The sequence below is a fragment of the Barbatula barbatula genome (genome assembly GCF_947034865.1).
Source record: "Barbatula barbatula genome assembly, chromosome: 22".
Classification (NCBI taxonomy): Eukaryota; Metazoa; Chordata; class Actinopteri; order Cypriniformes; family Nemacheilidae; genus Barbatula; species Barbatula barbatula.
In genome coordinates, this window is record NC_136785.1 from 9,497,831 (window position 1) to 9,523,407 (window position 25,577).

The following is a 25,577-nucleotide window of genomic DNA, read 5'->3' on the forward strand; positions in this document are numbered from 1 at the left end:
ATTAAAGGGGAATAATGATGTAAATGTGCTACATTCACATGAAAGACAATTTTAAATAGAATTGTCAAGTATAATGTCTAATACATGTCTTATAATGCTAATATGTCTCAGAACTCAGAGATAAAATAATAAAATACCCTGTGTGTTCGACAGGTGTCAAGTGTGTCATCTGGACGGTTCAGCAGGTTCAAATTCAACAGGTATAGGCTTCAACAAATGTTTGTTACCAACTAAAACGCTAACCTACAGTCGTCAATATAATCATATAGGGACACATTTGCAACTGAACTACAAGGTAACTGGGATTTCTGTGAATTGCCTTTCAATCAGCATCAAGTTTTCATTGCAGACATTCGTTGCAGACTGGTCAGTTTGTTGCAGAGTGGCATCTCTTAATCATATGTCCACATGGTATACTGAAACAATCTTAACGTCAGGTTATAAAAGTCAGTAAATGAACCAAAGAACTGTTTGCTATGTGGATGCATTGTTCGCGCCTTGATCTATTTTTAACTCCACCTTACACCCGTCTCACTGACACACCTGCCGGATCTCTGAAGGAGGTAAGACATTCAGGAGAAGATCGGCTGTATGACTCCAGCCGTTCAATGGCTACAGGGCAGCGTGCCCACCTCAGACGCGCAAGAAATGGGTTTACGTCACCAGCAGAACAGATATACAGACAGCAACCGAAGAATTGTTTTCCAGAGGGAGTCATAAAACTAAAAGAGGATTTAGTTTATAGAATGCTTACAAATTTGCCTGGGTGCATTCGGCAAGGACTTTAAATGCAACACACCCTTGGGCGCGTGGCGGAGGACGTCTTTTATGCACGAGACGAGCGCGAGAATTTCTGAACGGATCACTGCAATGTTTGAACTTTGAAAACACGACGATGGCTTTGGAAAAGAGCGCTTGACCTGATGGATTTTCACAAAACTCTGCTTCGGTGGCAATGGGGCTGTCACATGCCAACAGGACCGGTAACTGGGTCAATTGAAAATGTCATTATTTTCTTGATATCGTCAGATTTAATGTTTTGTTAAGATATACTACATATGAGACCAACCACTTCTGTAACTCTGTACGTGCACATTTCACAACGAGACTTCGCCAATTACAGGACACGGTCTTTGAGGAGGTGAGAGGATTTATTTGAATTAACTATTTAAAAATACCCTCTATATGATTCCGACGTTTTAAAACCAACAGAAATTCTGTTGCGGCACCTGTTGTGAAGGGAGTGAGGTAAAGGTGGACGAGGGATATCGCGCGTTTGCAAGCACGTCTGTATTTTTACCGAATGCAAATAACTAAAAAGTTTGTGTCCCCTCTTCGTTAACCTGAAAAGTTCGCATTGAATACTTTTGTACATTTTATTTGTTTATTTCTGTGTTTTAGCCAGCATTTGTTAACCTGCGTATGGCACCGTTTGTTCTTAATATGGCACGTTTGAGTCATGAGGTAACATCACTTTAGTCCACATGGGCGATGGGACGATAAACATGTCCTTCTATTTAGCTGGGCATTTGGTGGGCAGCAGTCTCACGTTGTTGCAGTATTCAACGTAACATGCTGCGTAAAAGGGAATGTTTTGGAGCCTGTGTCTTACTAAAGGGCCTGCGATGGTGTTGACAATAAAATAATGATTTGCAATCTGTACACCGCCACAGGATCGGCTTCAATACCTGCTAAGCGCTGCATTTGGAAACGTTCACTTCTGAAAAAATCTCTCATGATTTTTAAATGCCTTTGTAGAAAAAAACATTTATGGATCAAATAGCAATATATCCTACAGATAAGATAACAACGTCAATTTATCTGTTTTTTGCGTTGTAGCTTATGGACGAAAACAAGTAAAAATCCTTCATGGAATTATTTTTTTTTCCATTTTTGAGGTGTAATATGTATAACTCTCAAATTATTGATTCAATAAATATACCATATTCCTTGAGAAATACAACCATTTTCATCTGTATAGTCACGTTTTGAATAGTGTATAATGCAAGCGTTAACCAAACAAATGTGCTTTATGTTGTCAAGTCTAAATAAACGTGTCGAGTCAAATATTTTATTTATTATCAATCGGCTGAGTTGGTTCCATTATATTGGTAGTTAGACCCACTACAGATACCTAGTGCTAGGGTGTAAGGGAGCTACCCATTTATTGTCCCCACACAACTCTTTGTATCCGTATGTGTGGTTTTCTATAAGATACTATCTTAATCTGTATCTACTATCTATTAAGCGAATCTAAATAAGGCATATACGTCGGACAACAATAAAAATAAACCAGTAAACATTTCAAGCAGTACTTTTTACATAATAATGAAGAGAAAATGTGCCGTTACATGGGCTGATAGCGCCAGTAAAACACAAACAGGGAGCAACTGAAATTTAACACCATTAACGCAGGTGCGGTAACCATGGCAACGGGCGGAACCGCTCAGCCGGCTGCGCTAATAAGCACGCGCTCAAAGTTATCCGATATAACACAAAAACGGTTAATAATGTCGTCTGCACCTGTAAAATGTAAATTACTGGGCAGATACACGTAAAATAAAACAACGGGAATGATGACAAGGCATAAACGTTATAAAACACGATGAAAATATGAACTTACTTTAAAGGCACGCACACAACTTTTGACAAGTAAACGGTGCAAGAGTTTAAACTTGAGTCCATCCGCATCCCGATCCGATTGACTCTGCACTGAGCATGGCTTGCGGGATGCTGATTGGTTGTCAACAACCGAAAGAGACTGCTGACAGCATATTACAATGCGGAAAAATTACCATTTTTACAATACCAGTCTTATAACACTGTCAATCCCACAATCCACCGCGTGGCCATTTGCTTCCATATATATTAATTGAAATGTTCTCAGCAATGTGCTATGAAAATAAATAGCCTACAAACGTAACTTAATAGAAAACACAGGGTCCCAACTTAAGACCCCAACGACTTTGGAACAGATGTATGTCGTGTGAGTCACTAATCAATATTTATTAATGGATATTTTATTCAAAATGTACATTTATTCAAAACTTCTTTAGGAAATATCGTGTTTGATGTGGGTTACACAAGCAAGTCACAAGCAAATGTTGGATGATCAACCAACTATATAAATTTCCAATTTTACAGTGATGCTTTATGAAAATATAATATTTTTAATATATAAAATAATACAGAGTCAGAGTGAGACTCTTTTATGGACAGATGCATCATGAAGTGCTTTACAGGATACAAAGTGTCTCTGGATCAGCTCTGACATTTCTTAGATGCAGTCTCACTCAAAGTGTATCCCGTCTGACTTGCGCTCGTCACAGTACATATGTCCAAAGGCTGAAAGCAAAAGAAAGAAATATATCGCAAAACTAGTAGCAAAAGTCAAGGAGGGAAGATTTGAAACTGTAGTGACAGGTTTGAGAGGTTGCAGATGTCTATTTGTGGTTGCAATTCAAATATGAATCTAGGAAAAGGTGTAAATATGTATTTTTTAGATGCCAGTCTACACATTTGTGACTATTTTTCTGCAACTTCAAATTCAGAGGACAGATTTGTGAGATTGGTACACGAGTGCAAATCTCAACATTCAACCGTTTTTTATTTGACAGGTTTTCACATTGGGGCTGTGACTGTACATTTTAGTGTACAGGTAAAAATCATTCACAAATGCACAAATTAAACTCTACATGTTCTCACGTTTTGACTGATTTACCTTCATAATTGAGTCCATATAACTTAATGCAGACTTGTAGATGCCGAATCCTGTTTTTATATATGCCATCTGCCTGTTCTGCGTCTGATGAGCAAGACGGTTTAACGTGCTACACATGTGATTCTCATGGATTTGTCTGCGTCTGCGCTGTATGAGGACATGAACACAATGAACTTCATCTCCAGAGTTGCTCTGAGAGTTTATTTCAGAAAATTTTAATGTGTGAAGCTAACACACACTAAAATAATAAGCGTCTTCCGACGACCTGCCAAAGTAAACGTCCGGTTAACTACAGTTGTTTTATGTGGATAAATATATTATTATTATTATAATTTAATAGTAAAAAATTAAATAAACCGAACTAATTTAGGAAAGCTAAATGCATCATGCATAAGGTGAAGCAAACCTACTTGATTACTGTTACAAGTAAATGCTAAGAGATCAAGTGAAGTTTGAACTGACATCATTTTCTAAAGTACAACATGTTGCCAAAGTAACCTTGTCAAATAATCTGTAATAATTTATGTCATGCATCTTCTCTAATTTTGCATTCATTATGAGCTACAAGTGTGTTAGATATTTCCAACACAGGTCACATCCAACCTTAAGGGGACCAACGGTCTCATCAATGGCTTTTTGAAGTATTAATGTATACTCCAGTTATCGATCAACGTCTACCCAAAGTTGATCGCACTTAGAAGCAGTTGGCATGCTTGTTAATATCTATGTTATTACAGTAACACAGAGCCCTCATTTACAACCAGGGTTTGTCCTTGGTGAGCATCACCACCACAAATGAGCTGCTTCCACCCTCTGCCACTTCCTCGTAATTTCCCTTCATTCACATGGAGGCTCAGAGTGGAATTAATCAAGGATTCCCCATCAAGCCAAACTTTGGAAACTCGATAGCTGTAGGGAATGGTTGAACGTTTGCCGCATTCTTTTCTGGGCCTGGCTTTTGGATGTGTCTGCAGTCTCAGAGTCCAAATGACTAAAACAGACACTCAAAGGTTGTATTAAGACTTTGTCATGATGCTGACTTCTCTTGTCTTGATTTTCTGGTCTAGGGGCAGAATCATGACAGACCCACGTGTTTTATGTGGAGAGAAACATATTATTGTCATCAGGACATAATATGCGTTCTCTCCAATCTCGTCATTTGGCCCTGTACCTCTCGTTCCTAGTATAGCCTTCCTCCTGTGTCTCATTACCCACACCTGCCCATCGTTATCTCCTTTGTTAGTCTCCCTATATAATGCCCTCTTGTCTATTGTTTTGTACATGTTCCCTTGCCTGTACTGGTTTCCTGATCCATATCTCTGGTTTGTTGCATTGGTAAATTCCAAGTTAGATGTTTCCCAACCCTGTGTTTGTTAAGACGTTGTGTTGGGTCTGTTATTAGTTTTATTTTTGCCCCCCATGTGGGAAGCGTTTGTTTTCAGTTTTGTACTCTAGGTTGTCAGTGTTTTCCCCCATTGTGGGTGTTTGTTTTGTGTTTTATTATTTATTAAAATCTTGCTACCCCTTGCATCCGCTGCCTGCACTTGGGTTCTTCCACCACGTTCACCACTTCCGTGACAGACTTTGCTGTGATAACAGAAAAGTACCTTTGACAGATACTTTTGTGTGAAGCAACTTGCACTGCTTTGATAGTAGATACATTTTGTGTTATGTCATGCGAGAATACAACCCATAACTTTGGCCTTAATGCTCTGTCTGTGCTGCAAAAGAATGATGTGTTCTCACTACAACAATACAAAAACCTAAATTCAGACTGATAAAATGCTTGAAACAGCATCACAGCCATTATCTAACAATTGTGCACTTGCATTATACAGGCAAATTATCTTTTATGACATAATTGTTGTTTTACTATATAAAAGCCTAGTTGTGATACAAAAAGGAGAATTGATGGCTTTACGCATCAATGTCTCAGAAACAAACATTTATTTCTCACTAAGCTGGAGAAATCATTCAGTCCTTTTGAAGACACATTTTACTGAATGCAATTTGACCAAAACATTTCAGGAATATATTATATCCTTTTGACAGAAATATTGACATTACTGACAGGATTTTAAAGCATTTCTTAAAATGCTCCTCCATTGATTTCCTATAAATCAATTTGACAAGAGATTTGATATACTCCTGAAATATTTTGGTCAAATTGCATTCAGTAAAAGGTGTCTTCTCACAGACACATTTATGGCAACCTTGGCAATCCTGTGTGACCTGGTACAAAAGCAGAAGGGTAGGTGAGTGTGTAGGTCGTGGGTTTACAATGTGTCAGTGTGGGTGTGTGGGTTGCGGTATTCATTTGAATGGTGACCTTATCAAATGAACTGAGGTTGAACATACTCTTGCAGGTTTGCACATTTTTGCACATTTCTCATCTCCTCATATTCCAGTATGGTTATTATAAACTCGGAGATGTGTTCTCTTGGTTATCAGTCGTCTTTCTTTCAGTAACAGGCACGAGAGTATTTGTTAAGGTTACAGGCACATGTGTGTTCATTGATTTAAGTTGTTTGCTGTTCTCATTGAAGGGTGAAGATGCCTTTTCACCATGTGAGAGCAGGACTGCTCTACACAGACAACTATCTGAGCACCTCTCTCTCTGAAACCAGTGAAGAGCAGCTCGCCAACATCTCCACTGAAGAGCTTGGTGGTGAGTGTGGGTCTGTTCTTTCTGTCTGTTATTTGTTTCTTTTGTTTGTTATAATTCATGTATTTCTGGACGAATTATCCACACTTCACATTTGTAGCATCATTAACAGACCCTCATGTTGTTCCCAACCCATTTATTGTTAACGTCGATTATAGTGATCGGTAAAAAGCACAATTTAAGCAGTGTAAAATTACACAAGCACTGTACAAAATATAAAATGTATTATTGTGCCAACATATCCATTTCTTTTAGTAGAATAAAACATTTTTGAAAATATTATTTGTTTTAAATTGATGACTTGGAGCAAATAATGAAGAAAAAGTAGCCTAAAAAAAAAATGGACATTTTCTCAATACTCTTTTAAAAGTTTCCCAGGTTGAAACCTCAAGAAGGTAAAAGATAAAATGATTACAAAAGCCAAGAGAACAATTTGCAAATACTAGTCAAAGGGTGGCTACTTTGAAGATGCTAAAATACAACATAGTTGTAAATACAACATTTATTTGAGATGCTTTCATTTCAAAATAATTTCCACAGTTACATTTGGTTATTTTCACACACTGATATCTCATATGTCAGTATTTGTTTGTTAACGTAAATACTCATTTGAGGTTTTTGTTAAAGTTTCTAAATCATTTCCAAAAAAGTGAATGCAGCTGTAACAGAGAAAATGTCACCTCCATAACATTGTTTCTTCGTCATAGATACACACACGAAAATAAAATGTTTTGTTTTCTATGATGCCCTTTAAATTTTTTGGGTGCTATTGCTTCTGGTTTGTGCATTTTAATTCACAGAATTTCTAAATACGTTTTCTCCCAGAAATGTGTCCTTTTCTGTCACATTCCTAACCCGAGTATGCATCCCTCATTTAAAATAGAAAACAAAATTTGGTTCAATTTATTGGTTAGGGAATCATTCTCTGAGAATTTATATTATATTTAGGGACACCAATATTGCTCGATATAGTAAGGAAACAATCTTCTCTTTGTGTGCTTTCTTCACTTTTTTGTTTGTTTGTTATTTAGGGAGGGTAACAGGAGAATCCTCAGGGTTCACATATGCCCTCAGTTTAATAAACATTAGAAACCTCCTCTGTTCTTGGATGCTGACCCACTACGACGCCTGCAACTGTAAATCTCATCTGAAATGTCTCTGCAGGCATGTGTTGAGACAGAGCCTCAAGGCACACGAGAAGATAATTGATGGTCTGGCTTGTGGTTTTGGAAGTGTTGTGAATACAACAGTGGATTTTGAAGCTGTGAAATTGCTCTCAGATGGAATTAAAGTACCCCCTCTGCAAACGCTTGCTTTGACAGACTAGAAACCGGGTTATCCACATTGGGTGGTTCAATGCTTTGCATATTCATGATGAGCTGATCTAGTATGAAGTGTAAGTGGTAAGTTGAGATGAATCATTGAGCCTTTGCCAAAAGAAAAACTTTGGCGATGAAAAGGACCCTTAAATAATGAAGCACTGTCTGAGTCGACTTATCTATTCAGCCAGAGACTCATATTGAATGAAGTCTAGTCTTTAATGTAATGAACCTTTAGACATTTGTCTCAGTCATGTGTAAGAAGAAGATGTCATAAAGTTTTTTTGGGAAACACGTATTAACCCTCATGATCTGTTGAGAATGAATATACACCCTGTTTGTGATTTTAGGGACACCAATGCTTTATTTGTGAAACAGTATTAAAAAAGCATTTTTATCAGAAAGTGGGCATTTACTTAAAAATAAATATTATCCAGTATTGTAACATTGTTTGTGTCTGGAGTGTAACCTCTGGAAAATAATTTATCTAGGGCAGACATCTTGGGTTTATTCTCTGAGACAGCACACATACCTTTAAATGTTTTTTTCATTGACATTCAATGACTTTTGAACCATAATATACGATTTTGTTTAGAAGGAACAGAAAAAAAGGCCTTTGTATCTCCCAGATGCCAAACACAACAAGGAAGGTTAAAGATGTTCGATTTTTGAGCAGTGCACAGACATGCAGGCTTTTCTTAAATTCTGGGAGTGCTGTTTAACACATCTGAGAGCATACAGCACATCACTGACTTTACCCCAGAATAACATCAAGATGGTTTTTTAGACAGCCGAAAAAAAGCAATACTCAGAAATAATGCGTTATACGCATGTTATTTTTGTTATTGAAGATTCAGACTTGGTGTGGGTTTCTTAACATCTAAAAACCAGGGCTGATGCACTTAGAAATGTTGGATTAACATTCAGTCACAATACACAGCTTTAAAACAGAATGGTCTGCATTTAGTTTTTCTGCTGTGTGCTAGAACGATAAGACGACGAGTTTTGCAAGATATCGCAGAGAAAAGCATGCATTACATAATATATACTTGAGTCATGCTTTCAGATAAACATGCACATATTCATCTGTTGTGGGATCTGAATTGTGAGTGGGAATTATCAATCTGGTTCGTAAATTTAAATTGTTTACTTGTTCCGCACCCCATTAACACTGAAATGATTCGCTTTAATTTCTCCATTTCTCTCTGTGTATCTTGTCTCTGCAGAGATTAGAGAAGCTTTTCGTGTTCTAGACCGGGATGGGAATGGATTTATCTCTAAGCAGGAGCTGGGTATGGCCATGCGCTCTCTGGGGTACATGCCCAGTGAGGTGGAGCTGGCTATTATCATGCAGAGACTGGACATGGATGGTGAGTCACTAATTCTCATTCTTTCTTTCTATAGATTTCTAAATCTCTCGTTAATTTCTACATAGGCATAAGTGCACAGAAACAAAGCGTCTGTGCTTCGTAAAATCATATTTTTATAGATGAGCAATCTCTCACTGACCCCATTCAATCTCCCCTGGGAGAGATATGTGAACACATGAACAGTTTATGCTACAGCGATCACAGAATTCAACAATTTATCCAGCACAGAGGAGCCGTAAATATACGTGATTTCTGAGAAACCTGCGTGTCTCTGTGAGTCAGGTTCTGTAGGACCCTCAAGGACGGGTCTGTTTTGACTAACTGGTTCGAATCATCCGCTGATTTAGCTCATCAATCAGTCCAGCTGCTATCAGTTTTGTGGTTGTTGTTGGCATTCTTGATCTACACATTTTTTGTGACATTAGGACAATCGGGGCATCGAAACGTCAACCAGAGATATGTTGGGAGCCCAGAATGTCTCACAATTTATTTTGGCACAGAATGCCACTGTAACTACGATAACACTACCGTTCGAAGTGATTGTTTTTTACACATCATAGTTTAATCTATGTATTGATTTTAAATTACTGTACAGGCATCTAAGAAAGAAAGTTTTTAGTTTTTTACGACTGGTTGGGCTGCATATTAGGTTTTTTGACAAGGTATGACAAAACTCCTCAACTGAAAGATGTTCTTTACTGCTGCTTATTTTCTCGGTACAACCTTGTTGTATTGCAGTGATACATTTTCACAATGCATTGGTAGAGTGGGGAGGAGGTTACGCTGGAGTCAAAAGCAGAGTGGGAACGCCGTAGTGTGATAAGAGCTCTCTCTGACTTATCGCTTTCAGTTCGGCTGTCACTCTCCACTGGTGTTTAATGCCTCTTTTATCGTTTATCTCAAAGCAGCAATTGTCTTTTCAGGAAGGGATGAAAGTGAAAATGAAAGAGATTGATGGCAGTTAGTATGCAAGCTCACATCTCACATGCCATTAATTCTTATATTCTGCTTTTCAAACGATATCGTAAGAGCATATGTAAGGTCAAGAGCATATTCAAGGGAGAGTTCACCCCAAAACAAATCTATTCTTTGTGCTGATGAACACAGAAAGATATTTGGAAGAATGCTTGTAACCAAACAGTTCTTGGCTAACACTGATTACAATAGTAGGAAAATTTACAATGGTTGTCAAAAGTGCCCCGAAACGGTTTGCTTTATATATTCTACAAAATATCTTCTTTTATGTTCAACAGAACAACAAAATGTTTCCTACTACGGTAGTCAATGGTGGCCAAGAACTGTTTGGTTACAAGCATTCTTGCAATATCTTTCTCTGTGTTCATCAGAACAAAGACATTTCTACTGATTTGGAATAACTTGAGGGTGAGTAAATGATGACATAATAATTTTTTTGTGTGAACTGTTCCTTTAAAATAATTTTTTTTTAAAAGCATTTTGTGGCTTCATTCTTCCTCATAAGATAAGAAATCTAACATTTGAAGTGTTACATTCTTTTCACTGCTTTTTCTTTTTGTTTTTAACCGCATTTGTTTAAATTAAAAACACAAAAGCAAGCGTTAGTTTTGTTTCAGTAGCGCTTTTTCAAATGTGCGTTTCAAAGCAGCTTCACAGAAAAAAAGTGCAAGGACAAGAAACATTGTTGGCTTCAACCATAATGGTCAAATAAAGTGAATTAGAAAACGTCACATTTGTAGCCTAGAGTATTACAAAGTTAAGAGACCCTGATCAGTTTCATTAAGCTGAGCGGCACCAGTAAAAAAGGACACAAAGCAAACAGTATAAGACTGCAGGTCCTATTAAAGTAAAACAACTCTTAAAGTTAAAGTTCTGATAAATGCACACACAGCTGCAAGAATGCCAACTTTTTAAGCTCTTTGGTTTTATTAACTGCTTTTACCAAATAAATATTAATGAACAGAGATGTGCAATTTTTAGTAAACGCTCTCAACAGCAATTCTTTGTTTCTGCTCATTAAGCAGCTGTTTTTAAACACTGTGCTCTCTCTAGAGATGAGAGACACTTCACAGTTTGCATGTTAATACAGTTGTCATTTCATAAATTTTAGGAGTGAATTTGGTTGTAGAATGAGGTTGTCATTCCTTTAATAACTCTCGTAGTTAATAATTTAACATTTAGAAGTGAAGTAACACCCATATTAACTGTATCCTCAGTGTTTGTGTGTTTCTTCTCACTGATTCTGTTGTTGCTGCATTAATAACACAGGCAGTGTTGTTTTTAATTCATCACATTGACAGCTGCGTTGACTGCAGCAGTCGTCTAACAATAGAAATGAGAATTTCCTTTTTGTAAGACTGTAAAGTTCTTTTCTTGATGCAGGTGACGGACAGGTGGACTTTGATGAATTCATGACAATATTGGGTCCCAAACTCGTTTCTTCTGAAACCAGGGAGGGCTTCCTGGGCAGTACTATAGACAGCATATTCTGGCAGGTAAAAATTCATCTCTTTTTCCTCTGCATTTATATTTCAATGCTCCCTTTTTCACTCCTCCTTTTTTGGATGTGCATTTATATTCTGAGCATGTGTATGAGATTATGGGTCATACTCGGCCCTCCCCAACTGCTTCTTCTGTCCCATGACGGCAGGCAAATGTGATTCTCCCCAGACTGTGAGCTTCAAAGTGAGCAGGCAGATCTGGCCATTTCTAAATAAACAATAGTTAGTAGGGTGAGGAAATCCCAGTTTCACTGGCAAGAGATTTTAGAGAGCGCAGAGGAAAGCATGTTAATTGAACATTTCGGCACTTGAAAGGAAAATATAGATCTTTGAATTAGTCACACCATTTGGGGCTTGGAGAAGGATTTTCCTCAATGGGTCTTCATCTACGCTGTTGATAAATAAGAGTTTAGAATGAAGTAATATGTTTGTGACCTTGGAGGAATAGTGTCTGAGTTAATGTCTATTTTCCTCAGACAAAACAGAAATGTGTGTGTGTGGGAATGAGTAACAGCAAGGTCACAGACCCTGGTTGTCTCTGAGGAGTTTTAAATGCTCATCTTTACACACCTTTCGTGGGACACAGTGAGTCATAACTGCATCGGTAATCCGTGTAACATCAAACCTGCATAACAATCACCTCTGCCGGCTCTGATTGTATTATGATGCCAATGCTGTTTCTTTAATGACACAGTGACACATCCTCCTCAACAATATTGTGTTTTGAGAGAGGAAATATTATCAGGATAATTTCACAATTTCCTATTAAAGACACCTATGCCACATTAGTAGTATACACACTTTAAAATAGTGTACTGAAGGTTAACATTGGTTAATGCAGTAGCTGACATAAAATAACCATGAACGCTTTACAGCATTTTGTAAGTGCGGTTAATGTTACTTTCATACACAAATATTTGTTTTAACATTTGTATAAATGAATATAAGTCAGTGTACTGTATTAGGAATGCACATACCGATGATCAGTTGTATTTTTGTAAATCAACATCACCTTAGATTAAAAATGCTGTAAAAATCATTTTATTTCCCAAATGCAACGGCAGTAGTCATTCTCTTAAGGACACAAAACCAATACATGTCAATGGGTGACAGAATGAAGACAGAATTTTCATTTTTGGGTACACTATCCTTTTAAAAAGATAAGGATATTTCTCAAGGTCAACCACCTAATACATACTTGTGCTGATTTCTGTTTGTTTAGTTGAAAAATAACCTGTGATGATTCTGTCAAAAACATTATAAGTCATGTGCATCATAAAATCGATCCTAATATTAAAAGACTGGCTCTATGACATTGAGGCATGGCATTGATGGTTTCTATGTAATGTGTCACACATAGTTTGGAGAGAAATGCACTGGAGCCAGAATCACCCCATCAAGCTATTGATTTACAAATCTGTGCCGCAGATGTGAATTCATAAAGCAGTCACAGAAAGTTAGCCGCGACCTGTTGTCAGCAACGAGAAATTGTGCGTGTGCTTGTGTGCTCATCGGGGTTTCATTTTTGTTTCAATTTGCATGCTGACTGGGATATTTCCCTGAGCTACAGCCCTTGTATCATGAAAGACTAAGCACTTATTAGTGGGGGTGTTTCTAAATGTTTTTAACAAGATTGTCAATAGGAACATCAGTGTAAGGCCTAGAGCTACAGGCCATCATGGATTATTTGGAACACAAAGGCATAAACAAGCTTGTTTTCCACACACTGAAGAGCACAGATATTGTGTCTGTGTACTGTTGCCAGCATTTGACAGTGGAAATAATTTGAGACAAACTAGTCAGTATTAACCTGTAGCATTCTAGCTGTGTATAATGTATAAAGCACATGCGTATTTCGCAGACATTACATTTGTTTCAGAACCCGTCTGTTGGAGACTCGCCAGTAGATGTGCCAGGTGAAGGACATTGATGCAATTTTGGTGAAATGTTAAGGGAGGTCTGTGCAGTCTTAAAGCAATCACCACTGTCTCTGTGGCTCAGGTTTGTTTTTAACAGGGACCCTCATCATTTCAGTCTGATACTAACAGCTTGTGCAGTGCATTTTTAGTACGGATTGTAGTGCAGGGGTGGTAAAGACTATATTTGGCACACTAGCAAACTCGCAAGGCGGTGCGTGGGAATAGCACTTTGCTCATTTTACATGTAAACGTGGTGCTTCCTTAAAGCACAGCCAAATGTGCAATATATTTGTCTGTGCAAAAACGTTACTACACAGTTTAAGAAATGTTGGGTTATTTTCAACCCAGTGTATGGCACAAAATGCACAAACTAAATCTTTGGGTTGTAATTTCACATATGCTGGGTTGTTTTAACCCAAAATGCTTTTTGTTGTGTAGCCCAATGTTGGGTCAAATATAAACATTTTCTGGTTTTATTTAACCAAACGGCTGGGTTTGTCTCTTTTTTTTCAATGCAACACTGGGTTGAAAACTGCCCGGCAATTTATTTGAGTCAAAAAAAATATTACCGAACGTTTGATCAAAACGGAACGAACTGAACTGTTGGGTTGTAATTTATATGCTGGGTTAGTTCAACCCAAAATGCTGGATTGTTTAGTGTTGGGTCAAATATAAACATTTTCTGGTAATGTTTCCCAACCCTGGGTTGTAAATAACCCAGCATTTTTTTGAGTTTAATATAGAGATCTTAAGGGTAAACATCAAGTTGTCAAAAGTAGGAAAGAAATACAGACCATTTATTTCTAAATGATGGTAGAAATTGTGCTGATATTATAAAGGGGGTATAATTCATAAAAATGTATTTGAGTAGGAAATAAGTATACAAGCCATTTAATATGTGCCTTATCGCCAGTATTTGGTCCCTCTATTTAGTAGCGCTGGATGGACTTAAAAAAGACAGGACTGTCTGTGTCCGGTCCTGAAACTGAAGATTTTTTTTAGACGGATAAGGAGACAAAAGTAAAAACTTGGTAACTAGAGAGTGAGAGAAACACTGAGACAGAAAAAAACGTGCAAAAAGTACATTTGGGTTAGAAAGAAACCCCAACAGTCAACACAATGTTAGTCTTTTTTTCAACAGCACAGCTGACAACTCAATTAAACTGTGAATCAGCCAGCGCTGTCCTCCTACATGCTCAGCTCAAATGAATGATACCAGCCTCTCTCTGCCATCCTCTGTTTGTATAGCCAACGGCATCAATAGTGTGGCAGAGCCAAACAGTGCTATAGCAAACTTAAACCTATGTGGAGGCATTTAGAGCTGCATGTCAAACTCAGCAGGACTGCATACACAAATATTTATTTTACAGAGCAGTTTATGCTGACTGGAGTGAAAAAGGGACACTGTGGAAAGGCAATGTGTATATAGTTTTTCAGCATTTATTAATCTTTGTTAATGTTATATAATTAAATAATTCTAATAGATACAACATTTGATTTCGAAAATGTATAAGTCAATGCTGAAATTAACATGAACTAAGATTAAAGAATGATGTAGAATTGTTCATTGTTAGTTCTTGTTAGCTAATGCATGTTAACAAATACAACCTTATTTTAAAGTGTTACCATGTCATTTTATTTTGACAAGGAATCAGTTTTCTTGCTTCTACACATTTATATACAGAGAAAAGTGTTTGAATACAAATTCAATCAGTGTGTATTGCATCACAGCATAAACTAGATGAATGCTTATCAAAGCATAAATCAAACTCGCAGAGAATGCTGCTCTGTTCTGACAACATTTTCCACACATCATTTTTAAATATTTCCCTGCACATTGGCAAAGACAACGTCAAAGAGAAATGTGAAATCCATCACAGTACTTTCCGTTTAAAAATAATGATTTACTGTTGTGTTGCTATACTGTATGTTTGAGCACCCCTTAAAGTGACAGTTCACTCAAAAATAAAAATTCTGTCATCATTTACTCAGACTTGAGTTGTTCCAAATCTGTATAATCTTTTTGTTCCGATGAGCACTTGTACACCAAGGTTGTCAATAGTGGCGAACTGTTTGGTGACAAGCATTCTTCCAAATATCTTTCTCTATGTTCATCAGAACAAAAACATCTATACAGATTTGGAACAACATGAGGGTGAATAAACGAAGACATAGTTTTCATTTTGGGTTGAACTGTTCCTTTAAGACACAATCAATTCAAACATTTTGAAAGATGTTTTGAATCTGAAGGCACTTGCTGTGTATTGTGGTATACATTTATATCAGTCCATGTGTATCTTAAGAATCAAACCCATTACTTTTGCTAGTCCAGCTGAGCTACAGGAACACACAGAAACTGTGGATGAGAGAACAGATATACTGTATAACTACATTCACACTCCCAGTTACTAATGTGATGAGATAACAAACAGGCCTGCGAGCAGATGGGTTGCAACCATGTCAAATGTCAAGTGGAAATCGCGACAGAAACACTGCATTAGTTCGCCTTAAATCTCATAATTGCCTGATCGCCTTTGGCGGTTTTGTTCGTATGAGGGTTTTTGGCTTGATAATGCTGCGTATGACACACGTGCACAACTGAATGTCTGTGTCGCAATGAAATCTAAACCAATAGTTTGCTGGGTCATGGTGCAAGGAGTTGAGAGTAAGTCGAGGTAATAATGGTACATGATTCGTGGAGCTGAATGAAAATGAGACCATGCAAGTTAATGGATGGTTGATCCTCCAGACCTCCTGTTACAATCGCCCTGATCCCAGACGCACCATTTACGCCCAAATGCCATCTGTTCGATTCACACTTCCCAATGTGACAGTTGCCGAACTGGCAGCTGAATTACATGCTGTTAGTTTCTTGGAAATGATTTCATGGAAAACTGTTGTGTGTGTATGTGTGTGTTTGTAGTTAAAGGCCATAGATGGTGTTATAGTAAGGGAATATTGCTGCTGTACCTCAAATGATTTTTCAGTCCTGTTTGGCACAATGAATTCTAGGAGTCTGATAACACACCACAGACGGACCCCACGGATGTCTGGAAGCAGTGATATAGTATCGATTGGCAGACTCTGTGAGTTGTTCTGTATCATCTTGTCCTGATTAGAGATCACCTTTACTAGATTCAAATGTTTCTTTGAGGGGCCAATGGGATATAAACACAAGAGCATTCTGTAGCTGTAGGCATGCCTCTCTTCATAAAATGTTAATTTAGTAAAGTATAATGCGATAAAAATCCCCTAACTTGTAAATTCTGTAATGAAAACTCTCCTACTATCAGATCAATCCAATTTTAAAGAAACTCCTCAACGGGGGTAATCTACGATTGAAAAGAGTCCTGGATAGGGACCACTAAGGGGATTTGGGCATCTGATTTACTGTTCAAAGAAATAAGATAAACAAGTTGGCACTTTATGAATATTAAAATATAAACTTTTGATGAGCAACAGTATCAAGAGAATTAATGTTTGAGGACATCCATACTGTATGTTTTCACAATATTCGCTCACATCACTGCAGTCTTTCTGAAACCATGTAAATCCATATGTTGTGATTAATTTTTTTTGCCATAAATTATTGTTAATAGTCACCCTATGTTTTTTCAGAAACTGGGTCTTGCTAATATCTAAACAGAAAAATTAAAGGTGCTGTGTCTGTGTTGGAGGATCTATTGAAATAATTGCAATATAATATACATACTATAACTATGTCTTCAGAGGTGTGTAAGGACCTTGCATAATGAAGCGTTATGTTTTTAATACCATACAATGAGTTATTTCTATTTACATACACCGCGGGTTCCCCTACATGGATTTCACCATGTTGTTTCTACAGTTGCCCTAAATGGACAAACAGCGAGCATTTTGCAAATACATAATCTCCTTCAGCAAAGAACAAAAACGTGACGACACCGTAGTCCTTTGTCAGCTAACATTGTGCTAAAGAAGGGGGGGTAGAATGAGCCGTTGGTTGCAGTTCGCAACCTCACCACTAGTTGCGCTAAATTTCATACAATGGACCTTTAAAATGTGCTTGTCAGCTTTGACAACATCAGTTTTATAATTTCAAAAGAACTGCGAATTAGGACACCCAAGGCTCCAGAAAGACAGTGACGAATAATGGGTTGAATTTCTTCATGTTATCAATCACAGTATAAGAAAACTTGGCTAATATATTCACAAATCATACATTTTTACATATTATCTTCAATTGGGGCTTAATATTGATCAGCGGTTAAAAACCATTAAACTAGCAAAAAGTATTATTACATTTTAATTCAAAACAAGAATGTAAAATGTAAAAATAAGATGTTAAAATAAAATAAAGGACTAGAAATAAGATATAAAAAATGCAAAAACCAGCACTTGTACTGTGCTGCAAAGCCACTTGAAGACTGAAGTAAAGTGATAAACTCCTTTACAATTCTCTTTTTGACATCCGTATAGCTTATCTCTAAATACTGGCAGTAATGCTGCGGTGAGTTATGGAGGAAACACATATACAGGAATGGGAAGGAAAGAGCCCAGCTCTTATTTCACTGTGACAAATGTGTCTGAACACCTTCAGCACGACACTTAACGGCCTTACCTTGCTCAGCGGGTCAACCAAAGACATCAGCCTTTGACAGATTTCTTCATGGACCATCTCCCCCGGCGTGCAGATCCGCTTAGGCGTGTGACATGAGAGCTGGCATCAAAACAGAAACACTTTTTACACCAGGTTTAGGTTCTAGAAGGGACGTTGAACTACGTCAGATCAGCACAAGAATGATTTTCAACTCTCTGAATTAGTTTATTATTAAGGATTTGCTTGTCGCTGCTTTCTTTAAAAGAGCACTCCAAAATCATTTAACTCATTTTCATTCTCAGATTAATCTTGTACAGTACCTGTCATTAAAATGAGAACGCTCTGGTAATTGAAACATTAATCACCTGCTCTACAGGGCGAGTCTTTGGGACTGATGGTCAGAGATGGGAATCTGGATAAATCTGTAATAATGAGAAGCCCATCAGTTGCCTGTCAGATCAAACAGACTGCGTGGATTACAGCCAGCACACACGCTCATATTAGCATTTACTCACCCAGTGCAGACCTCCTACAACATCACTCCTTTATTGATGTCATCAGATCCAAGTAGAGAGAAGGATGTATCATGTGGCAATGTATTTGATCATTTCTGTATGGTAATATCTTTTTTAATAAATGATAATTTACAGCTCAGTGGTAAGAGCATTGCGTTAACAACGTAAATTGTGGGTTCGATCCCAGGGGATTGCAGATACATATGTAGAATGTAGCCTGTATAGTAATGCTATGTAAGTTGCTTTGGATAAAAGTGTCTGCTAAATGCCTAAATGTAAATGTTTAATTTAAATTTTCAATGTGGAGATTTTAGCATATTTACAATGCTGACTGTTTTCTCTGTAGCAGTTTGTCAGTTTAGAGCTATTGTTGAAACAACAAATTCCTTGTAAGGTGTATGTAGATAGAAATAGCTCATTCTAAGGTAATTAAAACATAACGCTTCATTTACGGTCTTTATAAACATAGTTACATAGTTTTGTATATATTTTATATATTATATGGACCATATGGGTTAGGGCCAGCTTAAACCAGCACATGGCCAGCTAAAACCAGCACAAACCAGCTATCATGCTGTTTTTTTCAACAGGTTTAGTTAAATGCGCATTCTAACTGAATGAATATAACCGAAGAATGTGCACTATGGCTGTAATACTTTCGCATTGACTATATTCTTTCCCACTTACTTCATAATGGCTTTACTTGCAATGAGAGAAAACCAAGCCTGGTGCAAATTACGCTGTGAAATAACAGTCCTTCACCAAGACATCAAACAATCTCTTTTAAATCGCTTCCTTTCAGAATGAGAAAATAGAAAGTGCCTCAGAAAAAACTGAGTCTGAAGTTGGATGGATGGGAGCGAATAGCTGAATGACAGAGAGACACGCTCAGTGTTAAATCTTGCTCCTCAAAAGAGACAATCCCAGCAGATACTGTCTTACTGAGGCTTTGTGTAGGTGATAACATCAAGGTTTGGTTTTACCTCTGGCCTCTAGGGGGCACAAGTTCGTGCAAAAACAAATTCTCATGAGCTTCTGAAGGTCACAAGAAAGATTACGTGTTTAAATTCTGTCCTGTTGCTCAGATAGAACAGGTCATGGGTTCGATTTTTAGAGATGACATGTGCCCTAATGCCATCGGCATAAAGTCATTGGCATAATTTGAATGTGGGATTGGTCCAAATACATAATTCTCGGTGCTACTTACACCCGAAAATAAAAATTCTGTTATCATATAATCGCCCTTGAGTTGTTCCAAATCTATATAAATGTCTTCGTTCAGATGAACACAGAGAAAGATACTTGGAAGAATGCTTGTAACCAAACAGTTATTGGTCACCATTGACTATCTGAAGAGATGTAATAAGTCAATCCTTTGACACAATTAATGTAAAAAAACTACATAAATAATTTATCTCTTTCTTGTACCCATTTATTCCATCACCCATTAAATGGATGTGAATTTATAAATATCCACACTATAAACTATAATAGGAAAATTATAGTGGGCATCGTTCATTTTTATTTAGTTGGTTCTGGAACAGAAGCAGGTATGTAATAAAATAATTGGCCATTTACATGATGCTTGCAAACAGTTCAATCTAAAATGGCTCGACAAATGTCACCAATAGAAATGAATTTGAATTGATGAAATCATTGAGGACTCTCTCAGCTACTGTAATATATATTCTTTCATGCAGTTCAATAATTTATTGACTCTGCCAAGACAGCCTAACTCTCCTGCCACCAAAAGCTCATTCAAGGATTCTCTGAGGAACCAACCCAAATTGTTTCCCTCCTCTTCCTTTATTCAGCTTCTTGAGAACATATTTTGTAAAGAACAAAATGAAAGCAGAGGTTTTTAATTTAGCTAAATATCTACATATATAATGTCTTGTTTGTGAACACAATTTGCCAGTTCTCACGTCAGAGTATGAAAACATTTGCATATCCATTCATAATTTTACTGTCGTCTGTCTTGTGGTTTGGTTCGACACAAGTGAAGAACTAAAGAGAATAGCTGAAATCTCAGTTTGTGTCAGATTTTTATGTGTGTGTTGTTGCTTTTCAGTGTGTGTTGCTGATTGATTTAGGTTTCTAAGAAAACGAAGAGCAAGGCAACAAAACAGTGAATGTGTGATGGAACAGGTAAACAACTGATTAGCTTAGTGGTTTTTCAATCAAGTTCACTGGCTAGTAAACAGAGCTCACGTGGTCATTATTATTATTTTCCCCCTACTGGCTTCAGATTCTCTTCTGAACTTGCTGTCGAGTAAAATGTCCCATAATGCATCACACACTCTGTGGTCTGAGAACCACACCACAGAGAAGCTGTGACAAGTCAGCCGTGCTAAGATCTGACGACAGGCCTCTTGTGTTTCCACCCTGTAGTTTGATATGCAACAGATGTCCCTGGAGGAGCTCAAACACGTCCTGTTCCATGCCTTCAGAGACCATCTCACCATGAAGGACATCGAGAATATTATTGTCACAGAGGAGGAGAGTTTGAAGGAGAACTCAGGAAACTGCCAGACTGAATATCAGGGAGGTAAATAGAGAACGATCAGATTTCGTTTTAATTGACAGATTCTGTAAGAGTTTCCGTCTTCGGTGCACTGACAATAAGAAAACTTGCTTGTGTTTTGCCAGATCTTTAATACAGTTTGTGCAGAACCCTTGTCTTTTCCAACATGACACTGTACACAAAGTGACATTAAAAGAAATTTTGATTCAGTCTAGTGTAGAACTTGGTCTGCATAAAGTCCTGACCTGAACCCAGCTGAACCGCTTTCCGCCCAACACTCATCACCCAAACAGTCATTTCAGAAGGCCCTTCCAAAACCATTTTTAATATGGTATTTTATGGTATAGCATTAATATTTGTTTTTGATTGGAATTACTGGAAGAGATAAAAATGTTTATTAGAAGGGGGCGTCCCAATACTTTTGTTCATATAGTGTACAGCCACAGAAAATAATTAGAGACCATTTCAAAATTATTTTACGTTTTTCTGAATTTATAGGTATGTGTTTGGATAAAATTATAATTTCTAACAAATATCAAATAAAAATATTGTTTCTATTTGCATGTATTGGTGGAGAATCTTAACTGGAAAAACAGGTCAAAATAACAGAAAAGATGCTCTGTATTTTTTCAGACCTCAAATAGAAAACAAGTTCAGATTCACTTTTAAGCAGTATAATATTTGTTCAAATAATAATTTTTATGAGATGACCTAAATTTCTTTATCACGTTTTCATGTGTCATGTCATGCTGTCAGTCTTTCACATTGCTGTTGCATGACTTTATGTCACTCCTGTGATTTCATTTTGTTGAAATTCAACAGACAGGAGTGGAATGCCAACAATACATCTGGAAATGTTGATTAAATGAAAATGTATAATAGTCTCTTCATTTTTTCTGTGGCTGTAGGCCTATATCTATATACTTATGTATTGATTTTGAGCCAGTTTCTATGACCTGACAATAAGGGCTACGAAGCAGATTTCAAAACAGTGACATTGGCTTCAAAACAAAGACTCCAATTTAGTTTTAGCTTTGCCTGAAGTTAAATAATCAGTGAAATCTCATCAAGGCACTTAGTTCAATCTCAGGCTGCTGCACGGATTAACAAGAGAACCTCGATGAAATTGAAAGGTATCAGCTTGATATGCATGGCCAGAGCAAAAGGTGAAGAAAATGGAACAATTTCATGCCTCCAAATCCAATTAGTCTGTCAGTGTTTTAAACACATGGACAAATAGCCCTCAGTGTGCCACCCTTTATGTAATGCTAAAACATTACACTATGTAAACTGCCCTAAAACCTTTTTGCCAGAATCGTTTGCACAGTGTTTGTGTGTGAGTTAGATGGAGCTAAAGAGAACGAGAGAGAGCAATTATAGTTAAGTCCAGTGAGGCAGCTCTGTACGGCATCTTCTGTTTCATTGTGTCTATTCAAAGACCCATTATGCCTAGTGACAAACAACACTGCGGGATCATTCACAATATTATTGTATGCGCTCTCATCTCTTCTCATAATGTCTGAATCGTTGTTAATGTTAAATCTCTTCTCCTCTATTCTCTCTTATCTTCTCTGTTCTTCTCCATCAGTGCATTCTAAGAAGAAGAACCGTCAGACGTGTGTACGCAAGAGCCTCATCTGCGCTTTTGCAATGGCCTTCATCATCAGCGTCATGTTAATCGCTGCCAATCAGATGTTGCGAAATGGCATGGAGTAGCCCCTCGCACTGTGATCTGACCTCTGCTGGTACTGTACCTCCTAACCAAACAAGCATCAGACTATAAAGCCTAAGAACACGTTCCTGTTTCTTTATAGCACAGACAGACGCTGATTGTGACAGCAGTGAAGGATGTCCTCCATCATCAGTTTAGAAGCAACATGCAAGGGCTCCTCACTGGATACCATTTAATGCAATAACGCAATCTTGTGCCCCTCTGCACTGTGTTTTTCTCATTCTCCCTCTATGAGAAGTCTCGTCTTGTCTCTTTACTTTATCTCAATCCAAACCGTGTCAGATGGAATGATGAGGAGTACAGTGATTGGCAGCCTGACCAACAGAGCCAGGATGTCTGGCATCGAGTCTGTGTGATCGAGAGTGTGTCCACATTCATCTTAAAGGGATAATTCACACAAAAAGTTGGTAATCAAACAGCATAGGCCCACATTGAATTACATTGTATGGACACAAAACCACAGAGACATTTCTCAAAATATCTTCTGTGTTCCACAGGTTTTGAAAGACATGACGGTAAATAATTGATGTAAACTGTCCATTCCTTTGGTTGAAGGTTTAACGTTTAAAGGTGATTCTTATAATAATTTAAGATGAAGTCATTACTTATATCCCAGTTAAACATCCAAATGTACACTGTAGTTTTTGTGGCATTATAAAAACCAACCAGCCTGACAAATCAAAGTTGGCTCAACTCATGGCAAAAGTGTGGGCGGGATTATCTTTTGGCCCAACCAGTAGCAGCCATGGTTTGGAAAAGTTAGATTTTTGGCACAGACAGTAAAATAGAAGTGAACTAAAAAAAATACAAGTATTACAAGGGACCCTTCGGTAATAAAAGTATGTTTGCTGTGTTTTTCTTCACATACTATTTTTAATAGTATGAAATTTACAGTATATACTGAACTGTATTAAGTATGCTAGTATTTCATTCCAAATGTAGTCAAAGTATATAGGCACTCATTGTTGGCCATTACATTTGAGTCGCAAATGCATTATGGTTGTATATTAACACATGGCACAATCAGCAATATAAATGGGATGAATTAAATTCCACGCAATTCCATTTTGTGGTACACCCTGTGCATCATGGGTAAACAGATTTCTTTTTATGGAAGTTGTCTGTTTTCATGCTGTTGTACTTCTTAGTTTCACCTGTAGTTGTGTAGAAGGAGTATAATACTCTTTTCCGTATGTATCATGGTCTTGTTCATGTCTACGTTTACTGTCTGGATAAAATATAGGACAATGAACTTCTGCGGAAGCGTCTACGCTACATAGTTGGACTTTTTGGTCCATTTTGAGTTTTTGTTCACTCTCAGGCTCAGAGAGTTGGTGAATGCAACATACATTTCTCTAAATCCACTAAAAGTAAACTGGTAATCTCTAATATAAGGACGTTCTTTTGACAGCTACAGTCTGAAGCCCTGTGTGAAATATAAATATTTGTCTACTTGTTGGTCTTTATATTTATAATGTCTGTGCATGTCTAGTTCCCTCACGTTTCCTATACAGTCAATATATACAAACGTTTGTCATGTTCCCCTGTATAGTGCATGTGTATTTATGCAAATAGTGTCCCACAAAAGAACTGTCTTTAGGATGTCTAACCGTCACGTCTGCATGTTCAGAACACTAGTCCAGTGCTGTTTAGGGTCCGTACTGCTTTCTGGCATTTGCTGGTCATTCTCTGATCTCCTACTGTTTCTTTCCTGTGAGCAAAACATACCAGCATTTGTTCCAAAAAACACAGGGAATAAATGCAAATAATGGGTTATTGGATAAAGTTCATGTCCAGAATGATGAATGAGTAGTGTTTCGGTTTGGAACCATCTTTGGAATGGTAAACCAATGCTTTTAAATCAATGGCTCCATCTAGTGGGGTCTTTTTATGTATAAATTGTGGATTTACATTAGTAAAGAAAGACATTCTCTTTAGCATTGTGGAGAATAAAAATACAATGTTAACCATTGTGAAATTTTACTAGCAAAAGGGTAAATACCAAAAGTAATTAAAAAAAGGATGGAAATGGGTTATGCACACATTCAAAATTCTTTGACAGACTGGCATTCAAAAAAAAAGAACATTTGCTATATCGCATTTAAATATCAATTTAAAGTACTACATTCATAAACACGTCATGTGTAACCTTATTTATTTATTTACTTACGTTAAATATATTCTCTGTAATAAGAGTTTGTTTAGTTATTTATTGTTTTTTGTTATCACAAAAACTAAAGTTTTAAAATGGTGTGCATCATTTGTAATAGTCAGGTTATTCTGTATTATTAAAAACTTTAATATAAAAAATGTGCACTCTGATTTCTGATTTTATACCCAGAATGTATTTTTTTGCTAGTATATTTCTATGTTTTTTATTGTAATATTTATATTTAAGCTTTTTTATTGTTACTTTAGTGTTTTGTTTTATCTTGTAAAGGTTAACATAACCTATAATTTTAATTAATCCATATTATAACTACATATGATTTGAAGCATGCCAAATAATTTTTTCTATGTATTTTTATGGAGTATATACAAGGGAGGATTATTAATATGAAAAAATCATATGCACACATTCATGATATGTTGACAGATTACAGCAATATGGTTTCTAAACAAAAAAATTATTATAAAGAATATGAAGAAATAAATTATTGATTGAATCTGACAATACTTTAAAAATTGTGTTTTAATTGGATTGATGTTTATGCTTCTGCTGCTGTTTTTGCCACTATGATGCCATCATGTGGTCG

The 25,577-nt window shown here is 37.0% G+C and overlaps 1 protein-coding gene across 1 annotated transcript; it reads left to right on the forward strand.

Annotated features, from left to right (window-relative positions):
• Positions 1 to 570: 570 nt before the first annotated feature.
• On the forward strand, positions 571 to 25,125 carry caln2 (calneuron 2). Its single transcript, XM_079486055.1, has 6 exons — positions 571 to 1,004; positions 6,268 to 6,389; positions 8,932 to 9,075; positions 11,434 to 11,546; positions 20,957 to 21,113; positions 22,678 to 25,125. Coding segments are annotated over exons 1-6 (666 nt in total). The 5' UTR covers positions 571 to 1,002; the 3' UTR covers positions 22,806 to 25,125.
• The last annotated feature ends 452 nt before the right edge of the window (positions 25,126 to 25,577 follow it).

Excerpts from the sequence above, each read along its gene's own strand:
- caln2 (XM_079486055.1), top strand. Across the intron at positions 6,390-8,931 it reads CTCCACTGAAGAGCTTGGTG|AGATTAGAGAAGCTTTTCGT; the intron begins GTGAGTGTGGGT and ends TTGTCTCTGCAG. Across the intron at positions 21,114-22,677 it reads CCAGACTGAATATCAGGGAG|TGCATTCTAAGAAGAAGAAC; the intron begins GTAAATAGAGAA and ends CTTCTCCATCAG.